Here is a 17283-nt window from a genome sequence, read left to right on the forward strand (position 1 = left end):
TCCAAAAAATAAAAAATAAAAACCTTATGTATGCCTATTATGGCGGTGATTTGCTGCCACACAACAGAGCATCACATGCACTGACACTGTCCAATTAGGAAAACCACTTCCGGTTGACCTTTCAAAGTAAATGTCGTTATTTAAGTTGTGTCACGTTTCTTATGTGTCAATTTGAAATATTTAGGACGGTGTCTGTTCAGTGGCAGTAGCTGCATTGCGGTTTCACATTGTGAATTAGACGTATTAACCTTAAACACGGTTTCCGGTGTGCTTAGGGCTTCCGCCGGCGAGCGTGACAGCTTTTACAGACGGGGTCGATTCGAAAGCGGGGAGAGCCAGGAGCAGTCTGTGAGTGTCATACATCATAACATATATTTATTGTTCGTTTTTAAATGACATTAGACCTTGAAAACACACAAAGGACGTACCGTTTGAGTATGCGTGCGAGCTAATGATGTTTGGCCCCTTTCTGAATGTTTGACTTGCTTGCATGCGTCAACTAGCGGCTAGCTAACGTTAGCGTGGCTTGCTCAGAGGAGGCTGTTTTTGCGGTCGTTTTGACAGCTCGCTGGAAACAGTCTGTCCGTTTGAATTGGAGAATGTACAGACTCAAGGTTCTGTCTTGACTAAATAACTGGTCCACAATAATATGCCTTAGAGTGTTGAAAAAAAGTCAAGGTTATCGCGTTGATGATGTTTGTTTGGCGTCAAGAGACGTCACGCCAAACTTCATTTAAAATGTCAACATTTTAAGCTGCTTCGCTTTTGCCTTAAGAATAGCTTCTATGTATAAGGTGACTGAAAACACTGATGACATTTTATGAATCAGTAGGAAAAATGCGACCATTCTGCTCAGTTTTCGTTTCGGCTTAAATACTAACTAACCAGCTATTCCTTCTATTTACCCATATACAACGTTTTATGTAATAACAAACAGTAACCAATTATGACATTTGAATTATTTTATTGAAACGACGTGGTGCTTGGAGGATCCGTTGAATGCCGAAATGACCTAAACACCAGAGCAATAACAGGAAAGTCAGAAGTTATGTTTGTAGGTATTTAGTTTCTTCTTTCAAAAAGAAACACTACGATAAATGGGTTTTTTTTAAAGCCAGGCTCGGTCCTTGCAACATAAACAGTTTATGGATACAGTTGTGCAAAATCAAGGAGTGTGATCAACCACCCTGTTGTTAAACGGTAGGCTTGTGTTGTCAGCCACAGTGAAGACCAGTATTAATCAAGTCTGTGATGATTTCTGATGAAATGTGCATCAAAGTACAATGTGACTGACCAGTTGCTGTCATGTTGTGAATTGAAATGCTGAAACTTTCTCCCCCTTCTGCCTGTCTGTCAGTAGTCTTGAACTTGGATGTACACAAAAAACAGAGCCAGGATCGGAGAGGATTTGTGTCTTACTGTCACGATTCTCCTGAGATGGACGTTGGAGTGTCCAAGTCCCATGTGTTTCTCAACTACAGCCCCAGAGCCCTCCTCTCCCAGTGAGACACGCATCTGCATGGTGGTGCTGCGTGCTCCCCGGTGCTGCGTGGCGCCAATACTCTTCGCTGTTGGCTTACCTCCAGTGCATTCTGTTCTGTGTGTGAGTCATAGTTATAGCAGTGCGATGTTTAAAGCCTCAGAAAGAATTGGATGCAAGTATTCAGTGGGCAATAGAATGGCTGGAGGTCGCCCAAATACAGTAAATAGTATTCAGTGTGTGCAGCGTCTGCTTTCAGTGCATTACATCCTGCTGTCAGGGTCAAGGCAGCTGCAGTTTGGCTTGGTGCATTCATAAGAGGTGCAGTGCTGTGTGTGTGTATGTACCGTATACACTAAATGTTCAAGCATTTAGGGAACTACATTGTGTGTATGTGACTGCTTGTGCACGTTTTTTTGGGCTACAGTTTGGCAAGTGATGTAGTCTGAGTTGGTGAACGGCTACACAGTAAGAATCCGCTGCTTTGGTTCTCAAAGTGGGGTCTGCAGACCTCCATGGGTCCCTGACGAAAATGAGGAACACTTCACTACAAGGTCCATTTAGCGTCTGTTCTGGAGCTTTCAGTCATATTCAATAATTAACTTTGGCTCTCAGCAACATGGACATTAAAACCATTATCAGTGCCCTGAATTCACAGAAATTTGAGTATCTACAATTTTATGACAGTTGAGTGAAATCCATCTGCTGATGAAACTCGGGCGGCATGATTAAAGGCCTCGGAACAGCTGCTAAATGGACTGTTGAGTTAAATTGTTTTCAAGATCAAGAAAAAAAACTTTTTTTTTTTTTGGTCAAACTATCCAACGTCCCAAGATCAAGAATGAACTTCCTATTGTTGCCTTATGCTGTTACTCAATCACACTAAATAAATACCAAGCATCTTCTCATATACAGCTAAATGCAAAAGCTTGGGCCCCTCTGGACAAATTAAATATTTTGTTTTATTTTTCAGTGGAAAGAAGTAAATACAACTCATGCAGCAAATGCACATTAAAATGAAAATCTACAAATGTTAACATAATGTTACTTTTAGTTAATTAACTTTTAAGAAAATTAAACAGTAACATGTGCAAAAGTCTGATAAATTTTCAGACTCTGGAAACCTTGTGGAAACACTGAACAACCAAGGGCTCCTCTGAGCAACTGACTGAGGATCTGAAGCTAATTGATGCCTTAAAAGCAGGAGAGGCTGTAAAAAGCAATCAGAGTGCTTCCAGCTTCGAATTACTACCATCGGGAATGTCATTAAGAAATGGCAATGCAATGGAAGTCAATGCAATATCTGGAAGACACTTTTCAGATAAAACTGCAGGACTGCTGGGCAGAAAGGCAATCGCAAAACCTCTATGAAGGCTTGGGCAATGTCCAAAATGTAATATCACTATACAGTTCATCTCGAATAATGCGATATATGATATTATTTTTTACATTTACATTCACATTTACTAATTTGACAGAAGGACAATTAAAGCTACAGTGCAGTGGGAAACCCTCGTGTAAGTATTAGGTATTACATCTATTTAATAAGTGCTAGGAAATTGCATAAGGAAGTGCATCAATTTTTCACTATATCTTCACTTGCACTGAGAAGCAAGTGAAAATTTTTTGATGCATAACTTAACACACATTATCATGTACATTGTGTTGAGAGTGCATGGAGAAAAAATTACTTAGAGGGAACAAGAATGCGTTTGGTCCTATTTAGATTGGGGTAGTGGTGCAGTCCAGCCTCTTGTGGCCAAAATAAGTATTACAAAAACAAACACTGACAAGAAAAAAAAATCATGTGTAAAGTAAAAAAAAGTTTTAAAATCTCTGGTTTTCACAGATTAAAAAAAAAAATTACTCTTGGGGGGAAAAAAATCACTTGCTTCCATTTTCAGGTTCTCATGTAATATATAATAACTGTATTGTATTTTATTATGTCAGGTATGATGTGCTACTAAACATCAGCTCAAAGTTTTATTTTTCACTTGCCAAGGTGCAGTTTACAGTAAGCAAAGCAGTGAAATGAGGGTTGGACTTAGCAGCAGGGCAAACTGTGCAAAACTGCACAGAAAAAAATATTTATTTTACAAAAATATTGTATATGGTGGGAAATATCATGATATTTGATATTATCGAATATTGGCCCATGTGACTGTAAAAGACCTGCAAGAGGCACAAACAGCGTCTGAATGGAAAAGTCATCAGTAGGAAACTTTTGTCTGTAAAGCAACATCTGGATAAGCCAGAGACATTTTGGAAACAGGTGCTGTGGAAAGATAAAGTTAAAATTGAGCAAACACAAAGGTGTTTTTAGAGGGGTAAAAAGCAGCATCTTTCCAACTGTTATGAAATGGGGGTGAAAAAATAATGCTTTCGTGGGGCACAAGAAACATTGCAGTAATAGGGCCAAGAATGGATTCCACACTAAAGCTCAGCAAAATCTAAATCCAGACGTCCTGCAGTCTTCTTCAGACTTTTACAATGAGCACAATGACTTGTAGCAGACTTCAAAATCCACCATGAACCACTTGAAGAAAGATAATTTGAAGGTTTTGGAACAGCCCCCACAGCCCCCTGCCTTCAATCTCATCATTTAACATCTGCAGATAGACCTTAAACATGGTGTTTGTGCAAGACATTCTAAACATATGTCAGATACTGAAGTGATCTACGAGGAGTGGGTCCACATTCCTAAATCAAGAATAAAAAGTGTTTGCAAGCCGTGATATCTACTGAGATGGGTTACTGCTGACTCAGCAGGATGCCCTAACTTATGCACATTCCTAGATTACTGATTATTTTCCTCAATGTGAAGTTCATGAAATTAAAAAGTAACTTTGCATTAACATTCGAAGAAACACCTGTTGGCTGCGGGGGTTGTATTTCCTTCTCTTCATTTCAAAAATCAACAAAACATGGATTTGCTCGGTAGTGCCCAAACTTTTGCACACCACTGTATGTCAGCGGATCAGAGTCCAGGCAGTTGGGGCTCCACAGAGAAACCTAATTAATAAGTGGTCTGTAATATGAAAATGTTTGAGAACACCTGATCTACAGTTTTTCATTGAGGCTGGCTAACGCTTTAACTATCTGTGCTGCATGATTGTACAGCTGCCGAGCAAGCCGCCAAAACACAGAGGACCGTACACAACACCATTAGGTACATTCTGACCGTCGCGATGGTCATTTTGTTTTTACATTTTTCAAAAGCTATAAAAGATGGCTGACTTCTCCATGGACAGGATTTGATAAACACGACAGAAAGAAAATGTGCAGGACAGTCACAGGCCAGTTGCCACCAGTGGAAGGAGACTTGTGTCATGTCTGTGTTTAGGTGGAGCATCCCGCTGGGGGCACGGCGTGTCATGGACGCAGTGAAGGAGGGTCACAAGAGCACCCTAAGCTCAGGCAAAATGGTGGCTCTGGCTGCGGGGCTCTCTGTCGGGGCCACAGTGGGCTACATCGTCTATCGCCACATAAGCAGCACCAACAGCAGTGAGTACCTGCTTATTGTGAGAAGCCCAATTTATTTATGTATTTTACATTTTTTATGTAAATTTTTTGATGACGGTATTCATGAACACTTTATCAGGTCAGGGGCCCGACACTGAGGTGTCAAAGATGACGCTCCCTGTAGAAGTTTACAGGAACGTATCCAGATACCAGGCCAAGTTTTTGGATGTGGTGAGTTCTTCAGTATCTGATGATGATTTTTCAGCTTTTTAATGAAGTTAAAGTGGTGAACAATATTATAAGAGCTTCTAAAATAGGTACAATTGACACTTAAAGAGATAACTGCATCAGAGTTTATTTGATGTCCTTCATTCTCAGTTTGTCTGCAAAAGTATGGAAGCCCAAAGACTTCAGTATTAAATGAAGAGATATAAATGAATCAACAGTTTGTGAAACAGTTGAAGTCATTATCATTTTTGTAAAAACAGAATTTTATTGGATGTAATTTTCATTTTATTAGAGACATTTAACTTGAAACATCTGTTTTCAATGACATTTTTTCCAATTAGACTTATTTTGTGTCAAGTTTTGTTTCAGCACAGTTGTGTTGTCAATCAGAAAGCTCAACATGCTGTTCTCGATTTAGCCAGTTCGCACCTGTTAGAAGGGAAACATTGTCAGAGTCATTCAGAATCAGCTGTGCAGCTGCTGCTGTAAATAAACACACACACAGAAACTCACATCTTTTATTTATGTAGTTTAATAAGGTCGTGCATGCTGCATCCCCTCTGGGCTATAGTCTGGCATGTGAGGTTGTTTATTACTCCTCATCAACCAAGTAGCCAAGGTAACTCTGAATTAACCTGCTAATGTTGCTGCAAAGTTTTCACACAAATTATGGTTTCATTCATATGTTATTTATATATATTTACTTTGTAATTATTTGTTTATGTAAATTAGCAGATGTTTAGAAGTTTGCTTAAAATGAATGAAATTATTCATTTATTAAAAAATAAAAAAATGGGCAATTTTATATAATTTTATGTGGCTCAACTAATTATTTAATAAACTAGTTTGCCCTGTCAGTTTTGGTTGCACAGCCAAAAATGGTTTTGTAATGTTTCTGACATTCAACACTCTCATTTTCTGCTGCATCAAAAAGGCCCACAAGTGAGTGTGAGGTGATGACTTGGAACTCCTCAGGAATAACATTGGATCATTGTCCGGTTTTAAATATGATTCTTATAAATCCAAACGTCCTGTGAGATCAAACTGTCTCTGTCTGTTTCAGGTGACCCAGAAGTCTGGAGCCCATGTGCAGGTCTTGTCAGATTCGGGGGAGCCTGGATGTAAGGCTGTGTGCTTCCTGCTGCAGGGCTCTAAGGAACAGATCTTGCTGGCTCGCTGCGTCCTGGAGAACCTGGTCACAGACTGTGAACCAGTCACAGAGACTTTGGAGGTTCCTCAGACCGCCTTCGGACGTATAATAGGTAGCTGCTCAGTGTTGATTCCTAGACCTATTTGTTGATGATAATGATCTGGAGCCAATCCCAGCTGAGACTGGCTGAGAGGCAGGGAACACCCTGGACAGGGCTCACATATAGATGCTCACATTCACACTCTCATATTTAATTTAGAGTCACCATTAACTTAACCTGCATGTGTTTGGCTTGAGGGAAACTGGAGTGCTCACACATGAGAATCAGCTAAAGGAGGATTCTGCATTTTTTCTTATTTCAACAAATCCCATAAAAAGTTGAAAACCAAGGATGTGTTGGTCCACCTCCCACTGGTTCCTGCTGGAGATATAAATCTTTAAAAATGTCTCACAAATATAAGTATCATTTTTAAAAATGGCTGAGTAACTTCCTAAAACAGATGGCCTCTGTAGTTTTTTACCAGGAGAACATAGTGCTTTAGTTGGGGACCATTTCCATCTGAAGATTAATCCTGAACTAGTGAGTATTTTAGGCAGCAGGATGATGGTGTGTGTGTGGGAGTGAAAATAAACTACAGTCTGTGTGTGTTTTTTCATGATGCTGAAGGAATGTGAACACGACATCACCCAGTGCTACAGAGTGGCTCACTGATGTGTTTTAATATTATTTGAACAACACTGGTACAGAAGAATCAGATGTATCAAGCTTTGGTTAGCAGGACACATGTATTACTGGTTCGGCTATGCAAACATTCACAGTGCTGGTGGTCTGATAAGTCCTGACTCCAGTTAGCTGTAGTTGATGTTACCTGAGAGGTTCACACACTGTTTCCAGTAACGTGAATGATTGAATGATGTTTTCAGTATGGACAAGAACAACATGATATGTGTGTTATTAGTTAAACAGATTGTGTTTGTTCATTATTGTAGTTGAAGATCTGATCGTATTTTAGGACAAAATATACATAAATGCAGGTAACTGTCGCTGTGTTAAAATGAGGAGACTGTGTGTGTGTGCGCACCTGTGTCTGTGTTGCAGGGCGTGGCGGAGGGAGTCTGAAACTGATCACCACAACCACAGGGGCCAAAGTGGCTTGTTCCAAAGAGAAGACGCATGGTCCCAGGGCAAAGGGTAACGTTACAATCACAGGGACCAGAGAGGAGGTGAAACAGGCCAAGGTGAGTGCAATCTACTGTGTGTGTGTTTGTGGGTGTGTGTGGGTGTACGGGTGTGTGTGGTGGGTCCTCATATTTAGGCATGTCGTTTAGAATCAGTCAGACTTCATTTGTATTGCACTTTTCATACTAAGAATGTTACACAAAGTGCTTTACAGAGTAAAAGCAATAAAAACAACCAACACACACACACACAGAGCAATAAATGACCAAGTAATAAATAAAAATAAGACAACAATAGCAGGAACTGAGGACACGTTATCAAGAGTCTCCTGAAACAGAAAGACTGGAGTGCAAAGATAAAAATGGAGTGATGAACATAAAATGATAAAATACTAAAAGAGAGGAGATTTATTGAAGTGAGTAAAACCCCAAATAAAAGTAGAAATAAAATCAATAACCAGAAATAAAAGTATGCTATTAAAAGGATAACAATCAGAGAGAAAATAAATATAGAGTAAAAGCACATACCAGTAAAACAACTTAAACTGTATAGATAAATACAATTCAATTCAAAGCCAGGCTAAAAAGGTGGATCACTTTCTGCTGTTCCAGAGACTTGGACCACAGTAATAAAAAGATTTCTTTGATCTGTTTGCAGGAGCTGATTCTAGAGAAAGTCAGAGAGGACATGATGGTGAGGACGAAGATCTCACAGTCATCTGCCCTGCGTCAGAAACGTGGCCACACTGTTGTAAACCAGAGGCCGGACAACACAGACCCTGAGGCACCAGTGGGTTTAAACAACAACGGTCCCCATTCCCAGACTGTGAAGAACGGCCTCATTCACTCATGTGGAACCACAGGAGAACCAGAAAATATTTATGACAAGAGGGAGGAGCTAAAAGACAGCAACACAGATAGCAAGGAGGAAGAGGAAGAGGAGGAGGAGGAGAGTCTCTCCACAGACTCACTCTCTGAAGTTTCCAAGTTTGAAAGTTGGTTCACTGTCTCTATAACTCAGACCTTTAATCATCATATCATGCAAAGATTATATTTAATTTCCTGTGTTGTCCAGTTCCCAGTCCAGACCTGAGCTTCCAGCCTGATGAACATCTGGAGGTTTATGTTTCTGCGTCAGAGAACCCAAACCACTTCTGGATCCAGATCCTGGGGGTTCGCTCCCTCCAGCTGGACAAACTGACAGAGGAGATGACCCGCTTCTACAGCAGCGCCGACCACACAGTCAGCACATGTCCTTCTGTCTTAATAAGTGGTATGAAGTGACAAACTGACTTCAGTGTGTAATTGTCCCTATTTTTCTGCTTTCCAGGAGCAGAGGGTGGAGACCATTGTGGTGGGGGACATTGTGGCTGCTCCGTACCAAGACCATGGCACATGGAACAGGGCCAGGGTGCTGGGGGTTCTGGCCTCTGGACTGGTGGACCTTTACTATGTTGACTATGGGGACAACGGGGAACTGCCCAGAGACAGTCTGTGCCGTATGAGGTAAGAGAGAAGATGCACTTTTTTTAATGACACGTTCTTTTTGTGACTCTTAATGTAAAATTTATGTTAAGTCAGATTTTGATAGATGGCTCACATGCTTACATGTACTTTGAAAGAGTTACTGGTAGTTGTTATCATCATCCCTCCTCCTCATACTGGCCATTAAGTGCCACCAACTACAATTCAAGTAAAGGGGGACAAAGTCCACAGTCCTAGTTCTACACTGAAGTACATCCTTTCGTTAATCTGAGGTTAGTGAGTCAAGTTGGCTTTATTTCTAGAGCTCATTAAACACTGCTCCTGTATAAAGGACATTAAAATAAATACATATACTAATATAATTAATAATATATGATAAATACATAAGTAAGTAAAACAAATGTATAAAATGAACTAAAAAAACAAAAGGGAAGATACTAAATATACACAAACATACTAACACAACAAAAACAAGAAAACAACGAAGCAAATACACAATTTTAAAACATTAAAACAGACTAATAGGTTAGTGAGAGAAAAAGACCAGTGAATAAAAATGTGTCTTTAGCTGAGATTTAAACACAGAGATGGAGGGAGCTCATCTGATATCTGAGGAGCAACTGCAAAGGCTCTGTCATCTTTTAGTTTGAGTTGTGATCATGGGAGATAACATACAGCAGGGATGAGCTCTCAGATCTAAGGGGGGTAGGAGGTGAGAGCCAGTGGATAAGGTCTGTGATCTATGGTGGTGGTCATAAGTAATCAGCAAGCTCTTAAATTTAATTCTGAAGTGAATAAGGAGCCAGTGAAGAGAAGCTAAGATTGGGATGATGTGCTCACATTTTAGTGCCAGTCAACATCCTTGCGGCTGCAGTCTGGTCAAAAGGACGTCTGAGCACTGAGATCTAAGAAAACCAGGATTGCATTTTCCCCAGAGTCAACAGTGAGCAGTAGGTCATTAGTCACCTTTTACTATGATGCTTCAGCATATGAGTTACACAAATGAAGCAGTTGTCTTCCAGAATGAGTCTGTCTTAGTACACAGTTATCTCTCTGAGTTCCTTTGAGAGTGTTTCCTCTCTTCTCTTTATTTGAGATTTGCTTTGGTTGGTGACACAACACAGAATGATACACTTTTGTTAATGGGAGTGAATCTTAGTCTCAGTTTGGTCTTTTGAAATGTGCACTTTAGAGCTTTCTGCAGTTCTCACCTCTGTATGTTCAGTTAGAGTGACCTCATTGTAACATCAGGACTGCAAATGTAGTCTAACACACTCTGCATGACTGTTGCCACAGTTTTCCTGTCCCAGACAAATTTCTGAGATAAAGTCCCTCAAGTTGGGACAAAGTCCAAGGCCTGGTCCTGTGATTCAGGCGGTTCAGAGACAAGCCCACCTCTCATTGTGAGCTATCCTAAAGTCTGTGACAGTGTTTGATTTTCTCATTGACAAAACCAGGACACTTCAGAGATGAGTCTGAGATGGGAGAGGAGCAGTATCCAATGAGAGCGCACTAGAGTCTTATTAAAATAGCATGGCGCACAGCCACTAATTATATAATTAATGCAATAGGAACTTTATTTATTTTTTGGTTGCTGAATTGATATACTCACCCTATATCTGGTGTATCTGAGTTTTATGTTGAATAAAGTCTGACACACACTGACTTCTTATGTCTTTTCATTGAGTGTTTTGATCGATCCAGTTTTGGATTTTTCCAAGTGGAATAAGCTTTTACTTATACTCCTTCTGGGATCAGTTGTGTAGTTTGTGCATCAACAGTCTAATGTCTTGTTGTGAGCAGTGCATTTATACTGAGATGTTAAATTTCTTGTTATCTGCACTTGGCTCATGAAAGGTTTAGAGGTTTTTTTTCAAGGCTCCTATCAGCTCACACTTAAAGAGAAGTGTTCTTCTCTCCCACTCATAAAACTGTGTGTTTGTTCTCTACACTTGCAGTTTGGAGTTTGTGCAGGAATAATGGGTTGTGGTGCTGCTGCAGAGTGCCTACCATTGTTGGTGGCATTAGTTAAATACAGCAGAACTATGTTATTAACGGCTTTTGCTTCTGCTGCATTAACATTTCAGGAGCGACTTCCTCAGCTTACCATTCCAAGCTATTGAGTGCAGCTTAGCAGGAGTGAGGCCAAAAGGTAAAGCTGTCAGCTTAATACCTTTATCACACAGACAAGTTCAAAAAAATGTTAATGCATGATTCCGAATTTCAAGAATGTATTTTTTTATTTTGATATTGTCTCCCCTGTACTTCAGGAGAGGCGTGGACTGAGGCAGCCCTGGATGAGTTTGAGCAGCTGACTTACTGTGCCTCCTGGAGACCTCTGCAGGCCAAACTGTGCAGCTACTCCCACTCTGAGGTCTCGTCCTGGCCCAGTGTCAAGCTCTATGTCAACAGTGAGGGGAAGGTCAGATAGCTTTTCATCACTTGTTCATCTGTGTTTGGTTCGTCTCTCATCCTGTCTCCTGTTTTGTTGCACTCATGTACAAAAAAATCACTGCTCATCCTAGACTGTAGATATCGGTGAGGAGCTCATACGACTGGGCCACGCCGTCAGCTTCCAGGAAGTGGTGAACGGAAAGATGGAGGGTGACAATCTTGGCTGTCTGCAGAGGATGCTGGTGAGTCACTGAACACACTGGATTCTTACAGCCCTCATTAACACATTAAAGTGATAGTTGGGCTTATTTGACCTGGGCTTGTGTGAGGCACTTGTCTAGTATTACCTGCAGTAGTTTTGAATCAATGTGCTAGAGAAGCAGCAGCAGCACTACCACAGAAGCTGAGTGATGTCCTGCTGTGGACCAGGACAGCAAAAAACAACATGTCTTTTAGCCACTTTTGAAAATGCCCAGAGAAAAAAGCTAATATCAGTTTTAGTATGTGCCTTATTTTGAATATTTCCTCCACTTGTCGTCAAACGGCCCTTTACTTGACAAATTGAATAAATAAGAATTTCTGTAGGACCTAAAATTAATAATTCAGATACTATCCAACATCAACTTTCATGACAGACAGTAGAGGTAAAACTTAGCTTAGTTTTACAGCATCGTCTTGGAGCTGAGCCATCTCAGTTCGATTTCCTATGTCAGAGCTCTGAGGCAGCACCCCCTGAGATGCAGTTGTTGTTAAGGCTGAGATGGGCTCTTGGAAGTAGGCAAAACTTGAGCTCATTCAGTTTGAGTTAATAACCTGAGGCTGGTTTCAGATGAAGATAAAGAAAGTTTAACAAAGAATAATTAAAAGTTATAATAATATCAGTCTGGATGAGTAAAAGTAAGACTGGAGAAGAGGCTTGGTGAACAGTTACAGGAAAATCTTGACGGATAAAAAGCAAAAGAAGAGCAGACAGACCCCACCGTTAATGATGTTACTACCACAGATGTCAGTTATGGGTAAGAGATATGTCATTTGACCTGACCCAGCCTGAAGTGGTAAAGAGCTGGAGAGACAACAGTTTATCTGAGGGACAAAGGAGAAACTCTCTGGATTAGTACCGAAAGCCACAGTCAGTGGCTCGATGTTTTAAGGAGCTAGAAATGTCAGAGGTACATGGATTAACCGAGATTTGCTTCAGAGTCTCTTCAGCAACCACTGTCAAATGACATGTACATCAGTCCGCCCCTTAGGCTGACTGTGAGGACTGTGTGGTCTGGCAGATGCCTCGTTGTACAGACTCAACAGAGTGAAGGAAATAGATCTGAGAGCAGAAGGAGCGATGTCTGAGGTTGATCCAGCCCTTTTCTATTGGCACTGTAACCTGTCTCCACAACTGCAATACCCCATCTCTGATCTAACTTCCAAGTTGGACATGAAGGGACAGAAAAGTACAAACACATCAGGAAAGCTCGATTCAACACATGCAGCTCATACATGTTGATCCTTTATGAGCTGTGGAACAAGACATTTCTCTGTGAGGAGGAAAAGGATCAGCTGAGGTCCAAAGTAGACCAGATTCTCTGGGTTGCAAGACAGAGTGGGCCAGATGTCATGTTTGATGTGAGTGAGTCAGCTTCAAGCACAAAAAAAGCAACTGTGCAGACGATTCATGAAGCAAAGAGAATAGTCTGCACCTTTTTTTTTTTATTATTATTTTTTTGGGCTTTTTGTGCCTTTATGATAGATCAGTGGAGACTGACAGGAAAGGGGGTAGAGAGAGGGGAATGACATGCAGGAAAGAGTCAGACCAATCGGGAGTCGAACCGATGACTGCCTACTAAGAGTGTCTTGCGCTCACACATGGTACGCGCCCTAACCACTCAACTACCGGGCCGCCCATAGTCTGCAACTTTAAGGTAGCCTCGTTTGGAAATCTTTCAGGTGGAGGCACTCTAGAAAGGCATCTGATGGTTCTAATAGGAGGAGATGGAAACTTCTTGTCTCTTTCCTGGCAGTAAGAGAGAGTGAAGAGGATTGTGTGGGGAACACTTGCTGGTGAAACATTGGCAACATCTGATCGAATTGTTAACACCACTTTTCTGACTACGCTGATCTACAAAACTGATTCTTGGTGATGCTGAACACGCTCCACTAATAGTCTGTGTCACAGACGATGATTCACTGAAGTACACAAAGTCAGTCTCTGGGAAAAAAACTCTGCCTGGGGATAAACAGCATCAAAGAACTTGGCTGTTCACTGAGTGAGGGCCAACGGGAACTTTATTTTTAAAAGTCTGTCTTTGGGTCATAGTGTCTGTTCAGGCGCAGAATGAGAGAGAGGGTGAGGGGATGGGTGTCGGATGTGTAAAATATAGTTTAGTTTGTTGAACACCACATCAGTCTCTGTCTTCTATTCATAAGCGTTTTCACCTCATCTCTTCTTTACCTTGAGATTCACAACTGATAAGGTCATAAAGAAAGTTAGTTAGTTAGTTTTGTTCTCATGTCACAGATTAAAGAACCTCTCCAGGTTAAAAAATGATGGTCACTTCTGTTCAAATGTGGTGAGAAGGTGAGAAGTTCATCCTGAGCTTGTCTGAGGTTTTATTGTGAAAGGTGAGGAGGAAACTTGGTGGGTCCAAGGAGTCTCTGAAAGTTTATTAAAAGCCGTTTATCTCTGAGTGGAATTGGTGATGAAAAGAAGAGGTGTCCTCACTACAGATACAAGAACCCCCACTGACCTGTGGCCAGGACTGAACCAAGAGGGACCACCAGCATCCCATCAGAAGCATCTAAGTCACAAGAGATAAGCACTTAACACAAACTGTTCAACAGCTTAAGATATCTGCTAGTGCAGCCTAGAAACAGGACCAAGTGTTCCAAGTGTTAAAAAAAAAAAAGTTTGCACAGGCGTCACAGCATCTACAACTTGTGTGCTGCTTCATTGTGTCAGGTGTGGTTGGGATAAACTAAAGAATGAAGAAGACAGAATGCAAAGGACCTGAGAGTATGAGTGAACATGTGTCCTCAAGACCAACAGGAATGATGAAAAGGGACTTTTAGCTCCTATTTTAGTTTCTGAGTTTAGTTCCTCTGGTTCTGTAGTTCCTGGAACATTTGGTCTAAGAGGGTTATTTGTTCATGAGACGACAACTCGGCCATCTCCATGACAAATGAGCAAACACTTTTTGCTGGTGAAGGGGTTGAAAGCTCTGGAAAAAGCTCAGTGTGGCCATATCAATAATATCAAAAGGCAGAGGAGACTGGCATCAATGTCAGTTTAATCGCTGGCTGAACAGTTTGAAAATATCCTCCAGTTGCTTGAACAAACACTTGGACAGCTTCGTTTCTTTTCGTCTTACAGGATGACGTGATAGGAGCATCGTCAGAGCTCAGTCTCTCCTGTATCAGCTTGTCAGGTGAGTACAGACACTGAGACTGAGTCTGATGATGAGGAACAGGATCAACTGTAAACAAGTAACAGGTTACTGCCACCACACGTGCTCACAGCAGAAGCAAAGATACTAGAAGGCAGGAGAAATAGCGACCTAAACGGAGCTGGAACAGATGAGAAAACAAAAAGATAAATATAAAATAACAGTTTGTATGATGCTGCATCCCAGGATGCCAGCAAATAAAGTGTTCAGATACACCCAGAAGAGGAAATGGACCTTTTCACCTGAGTGAAACAGAGTTAAACAGAAACGTGGAACCATCACCTTCACAGATGAGGCAGGAACAGGAGAGATTTACCATTAATCTTTCAACATTGTCCTGGTCAGTTGCAGGTGAATATTGAATTAGGACTCCTTTATTCACATTGTTGGATTAGAAGGCACAGATATCTCATGACACATGGGCCAGGAATATTATCATCCAGATGTGTTTCCTCTCAGTCCTGGCACTCAAACAGTCACTCAAACATCCCTCTGAAATATGTGAAAATAAGGTAAATTTTCCACTTGGCTTATAGTGTAAGTTTATATATAGCATTTTTTGTTTGTTATTTTGGGGGGGGGGGGGGGGGGGGTTATGCCTTTATTTGGAATTATTAGTAGAGAGATGACAGAAACCAAGACAGAGAGAGAGAGAAGCAGCAAAGCCCCCAGTGAAAAGCTGAACCTGAAGCAGGGGATGTTGCAGGTCAGGGTTGGTGTCATGGTTTAATATTGCAATTAAAAGTGATGTGAGAACTTTTTTCTTCACATCTAATTGCAGTAAATGGCTGGAAACAAATTTTTTTAACCTTATTTTAAGGGCGCTTTAAAGACTAACAATGTGAGCAAGCATTCAGTCCCAGCTTTTAATACCTGAAAGCTTTTGGTACTTGGTGCTACAGACATATTTTGGTGCGCTACCAAAATTGGTATTATTAGTAGTTCATGACATTTTTTTTGTCAAATTAGAGGGACTGACAAATTATTACTAATCTTGAAGTCAGTACATCATGATTCTCCGTCAGCTTTCTGCACTGTGGTGGATTAAAAAAAACAGACAGTCCAGTTTTTCAGGTTGTTGGTATAATTACTACTGAATGACCAGTAACTGAACCAGTTTTCTTTTTGTACCTCAGAAGTTGCCTCAATCTCAGGAAGCGTCGATGATGTCATAGAGGACGAGCTGCTCTGAGACCAAAGACGTACATAAATATCAAGGTATTGTTTCTTGTCTTGATGACTGAATTAAGTTTAACATTCTGGACTTATGAATCATGATATCTCTAAAAATGATGACCTCACCTCCCTTTTATCCTCCAGCACTGACTGTCCATTCCTCAGCATCAGCTCTGATGAGATGAAGGGGATGTTTCCTTGTCTGACCCGACTCAGCCACATAACTTCTCATTGTGAAGCCTTACCTACCTGACAACTGTGCAACAGTTCTTCCAGCCATATTCACTTTATTGTTGTTACTTCAGCACACACTGAATTCTTTGTTTTGCCTTTATGCTGTTCTGCATCTAATTCAGCTTTGCTTAAATGTGTCATTACTATATTTTGTGTTCAGGAAATGAAGAGAGGAACAAAAAAAGAATGCCAGTATTATTAGTGGAAAGCACTGTGATATGAGTCAGAGGGCAGCTCGTTTGTGGCCAGCAATGTCTATTTTTTTTCTCTACTTGTATGCATATTAACATTTGATGACATGTATTAGGCTCGAGTTATAATATTTGGAAATGACACTTTACAGTATTATTATTGTGGTCCTCAGATTGTGTTCAATATAAAAATGTCGCATCTACTATATCATTAGCTAAGGACAGAAGAAAGTGTTTCTTTGTCTTCAGAGGTATATATATATATAAAGGATTTATTTTATGTCACAAGAATTGTCTGTGTTTTACTTTGAAATGCTTTTTGTGCAGTAAATGTACAGACAGGTGATAAATTAAAGAACAACACTTTGCACATCTGTTTAGTGAAGCAGGTGCCGAGGATCAGATTGAGTGGATCCAAAATAGCAATTGAAAAATTCTGCACACTGTCTGGCTTGCAATAAACAATTTATTTGCTATGTATTGGTGCTGGACTGGGTGCTTTGAGCTGTTCTAGTGGCTGGTGGTAGCCCAACACCTTACCGAGACACTTTCTGTTGGTTTTTCCTTTATTTTATCACCTGTCTGTATGTTTCAAAATAAAATTAGATAGTGGGTGTATTTAAAGAATTAAAGTAATCTCACTCCACGTTGTCAAACAATAACAAAAGTCTGAATTACTCTGTCATAGTGTGCATTTTAGTAAGCTGTATCCAATGCAGAGACAGGTTTGACTTAAATGTCAAGCAGCTATTTATACAATAAATATTCCCTCCGCTTATACTGGTGTTGGTTTGACACGGGAAGCGGTGTGGGGAAGTTTTATTCTATTATTTTGTGTATTACACTTGAAACAGAAGAGGCCATTCA

The 17283-nt window shown here is 40.6% G+C and overlaps 1 protein-coding gene across 5 annotated transcripts; it reads left to right on the top strand.

Annotated features, from left to right (window-relative positions):
* The first annotated feature begins 121 nt into the window (after positions 1–121).
* On the top strand, positions 122–16892 carry tdrkh (tudor and KH domain containing). 5 transcript variants are annotated; one of them, XM_071462503.1, is made up of 15 exons: positions 122–348; positions 1358–1502; positions 4824–4984; positions 5082–5173; positions 6234–6432; positions 7420–7559; positions 8158–8494; positions 8575–8741; positions 8830–9005; positions 11072–11136; positions 11255–11406; positions 11510–11620; positions 14743–14797; positions 15952–16033; positions 16136–16892. In XM_071462503.1, the coding sequence occupies exons 2-14, from the start codon at positions 1438–1440 to the stop codon at positions 16005–16007; spliced, it is 1776 nt and encodes a 591-aa protein (XP_071318604.1). In that variant the 5' UTR covers positions 122–348; positions 1358–1437; the 3' UTR covers positions 16008–16033; positions 16136–16892. The 5 variants fall into 5 exon arrangements, with proteins under 5 accessions (XP_071318604.1, XP_071318605.1, XP_071318608.1 ...); XM_071462504.1 differs by lacking the exon at positions 14743–14797; XM_071462505.1 differs by lacking the exon at positions 1358–1502 and having other exon boundaries at positions 124–348.
* The last annotated feature ends 391 nt before the right edge of the window (positions 16893–17283 follow it).

This window comes from Trachinotus anak, unplaced genomic scaffold (assembly GCF_046630095.1).
Source record: "Trachinotus anak isolate AG129_WGS33_773 ecotype Australia unplaced genomic scaffold, CSIRO_AGI_Tana_v1 ptg000025l, whole genome shotgun sequence".
Lineage (NCBI taxonomy): Eukaryota > Metazoa > Chordata > Actinopteri > Carangiformes > Carangidae > Trachinotus > Trachinotus anak.

What these genes read in the sequence shown, in the direction of transcription:
- tdrkh (XM_071462503.1), top strand. Translation starts at nt 1,438, where the DNA reads ATGGACGTTGGAGTGTCCAAGTCCCATGTGTTTCTCAACTACAGCCCC. An exon ending in CATAAGCAGCACCAACAGCA is followed by an intron (nt 4,985 to 5,081) that starts GTGAGTACCTGC and finishes ACACTTTATCAG; the next exon opens with GTCAGGGGCCCGACACTGAG. An exon ending in TGAAGTTTCCAAGTTTGAAA is followed by an intron (nt 8,495 to 8,574) that starts GTTGGTTCACTG and finishes TGTGTTGTCCAG; the next exon opens with TTCCCAGTCCAGACCTGAGC.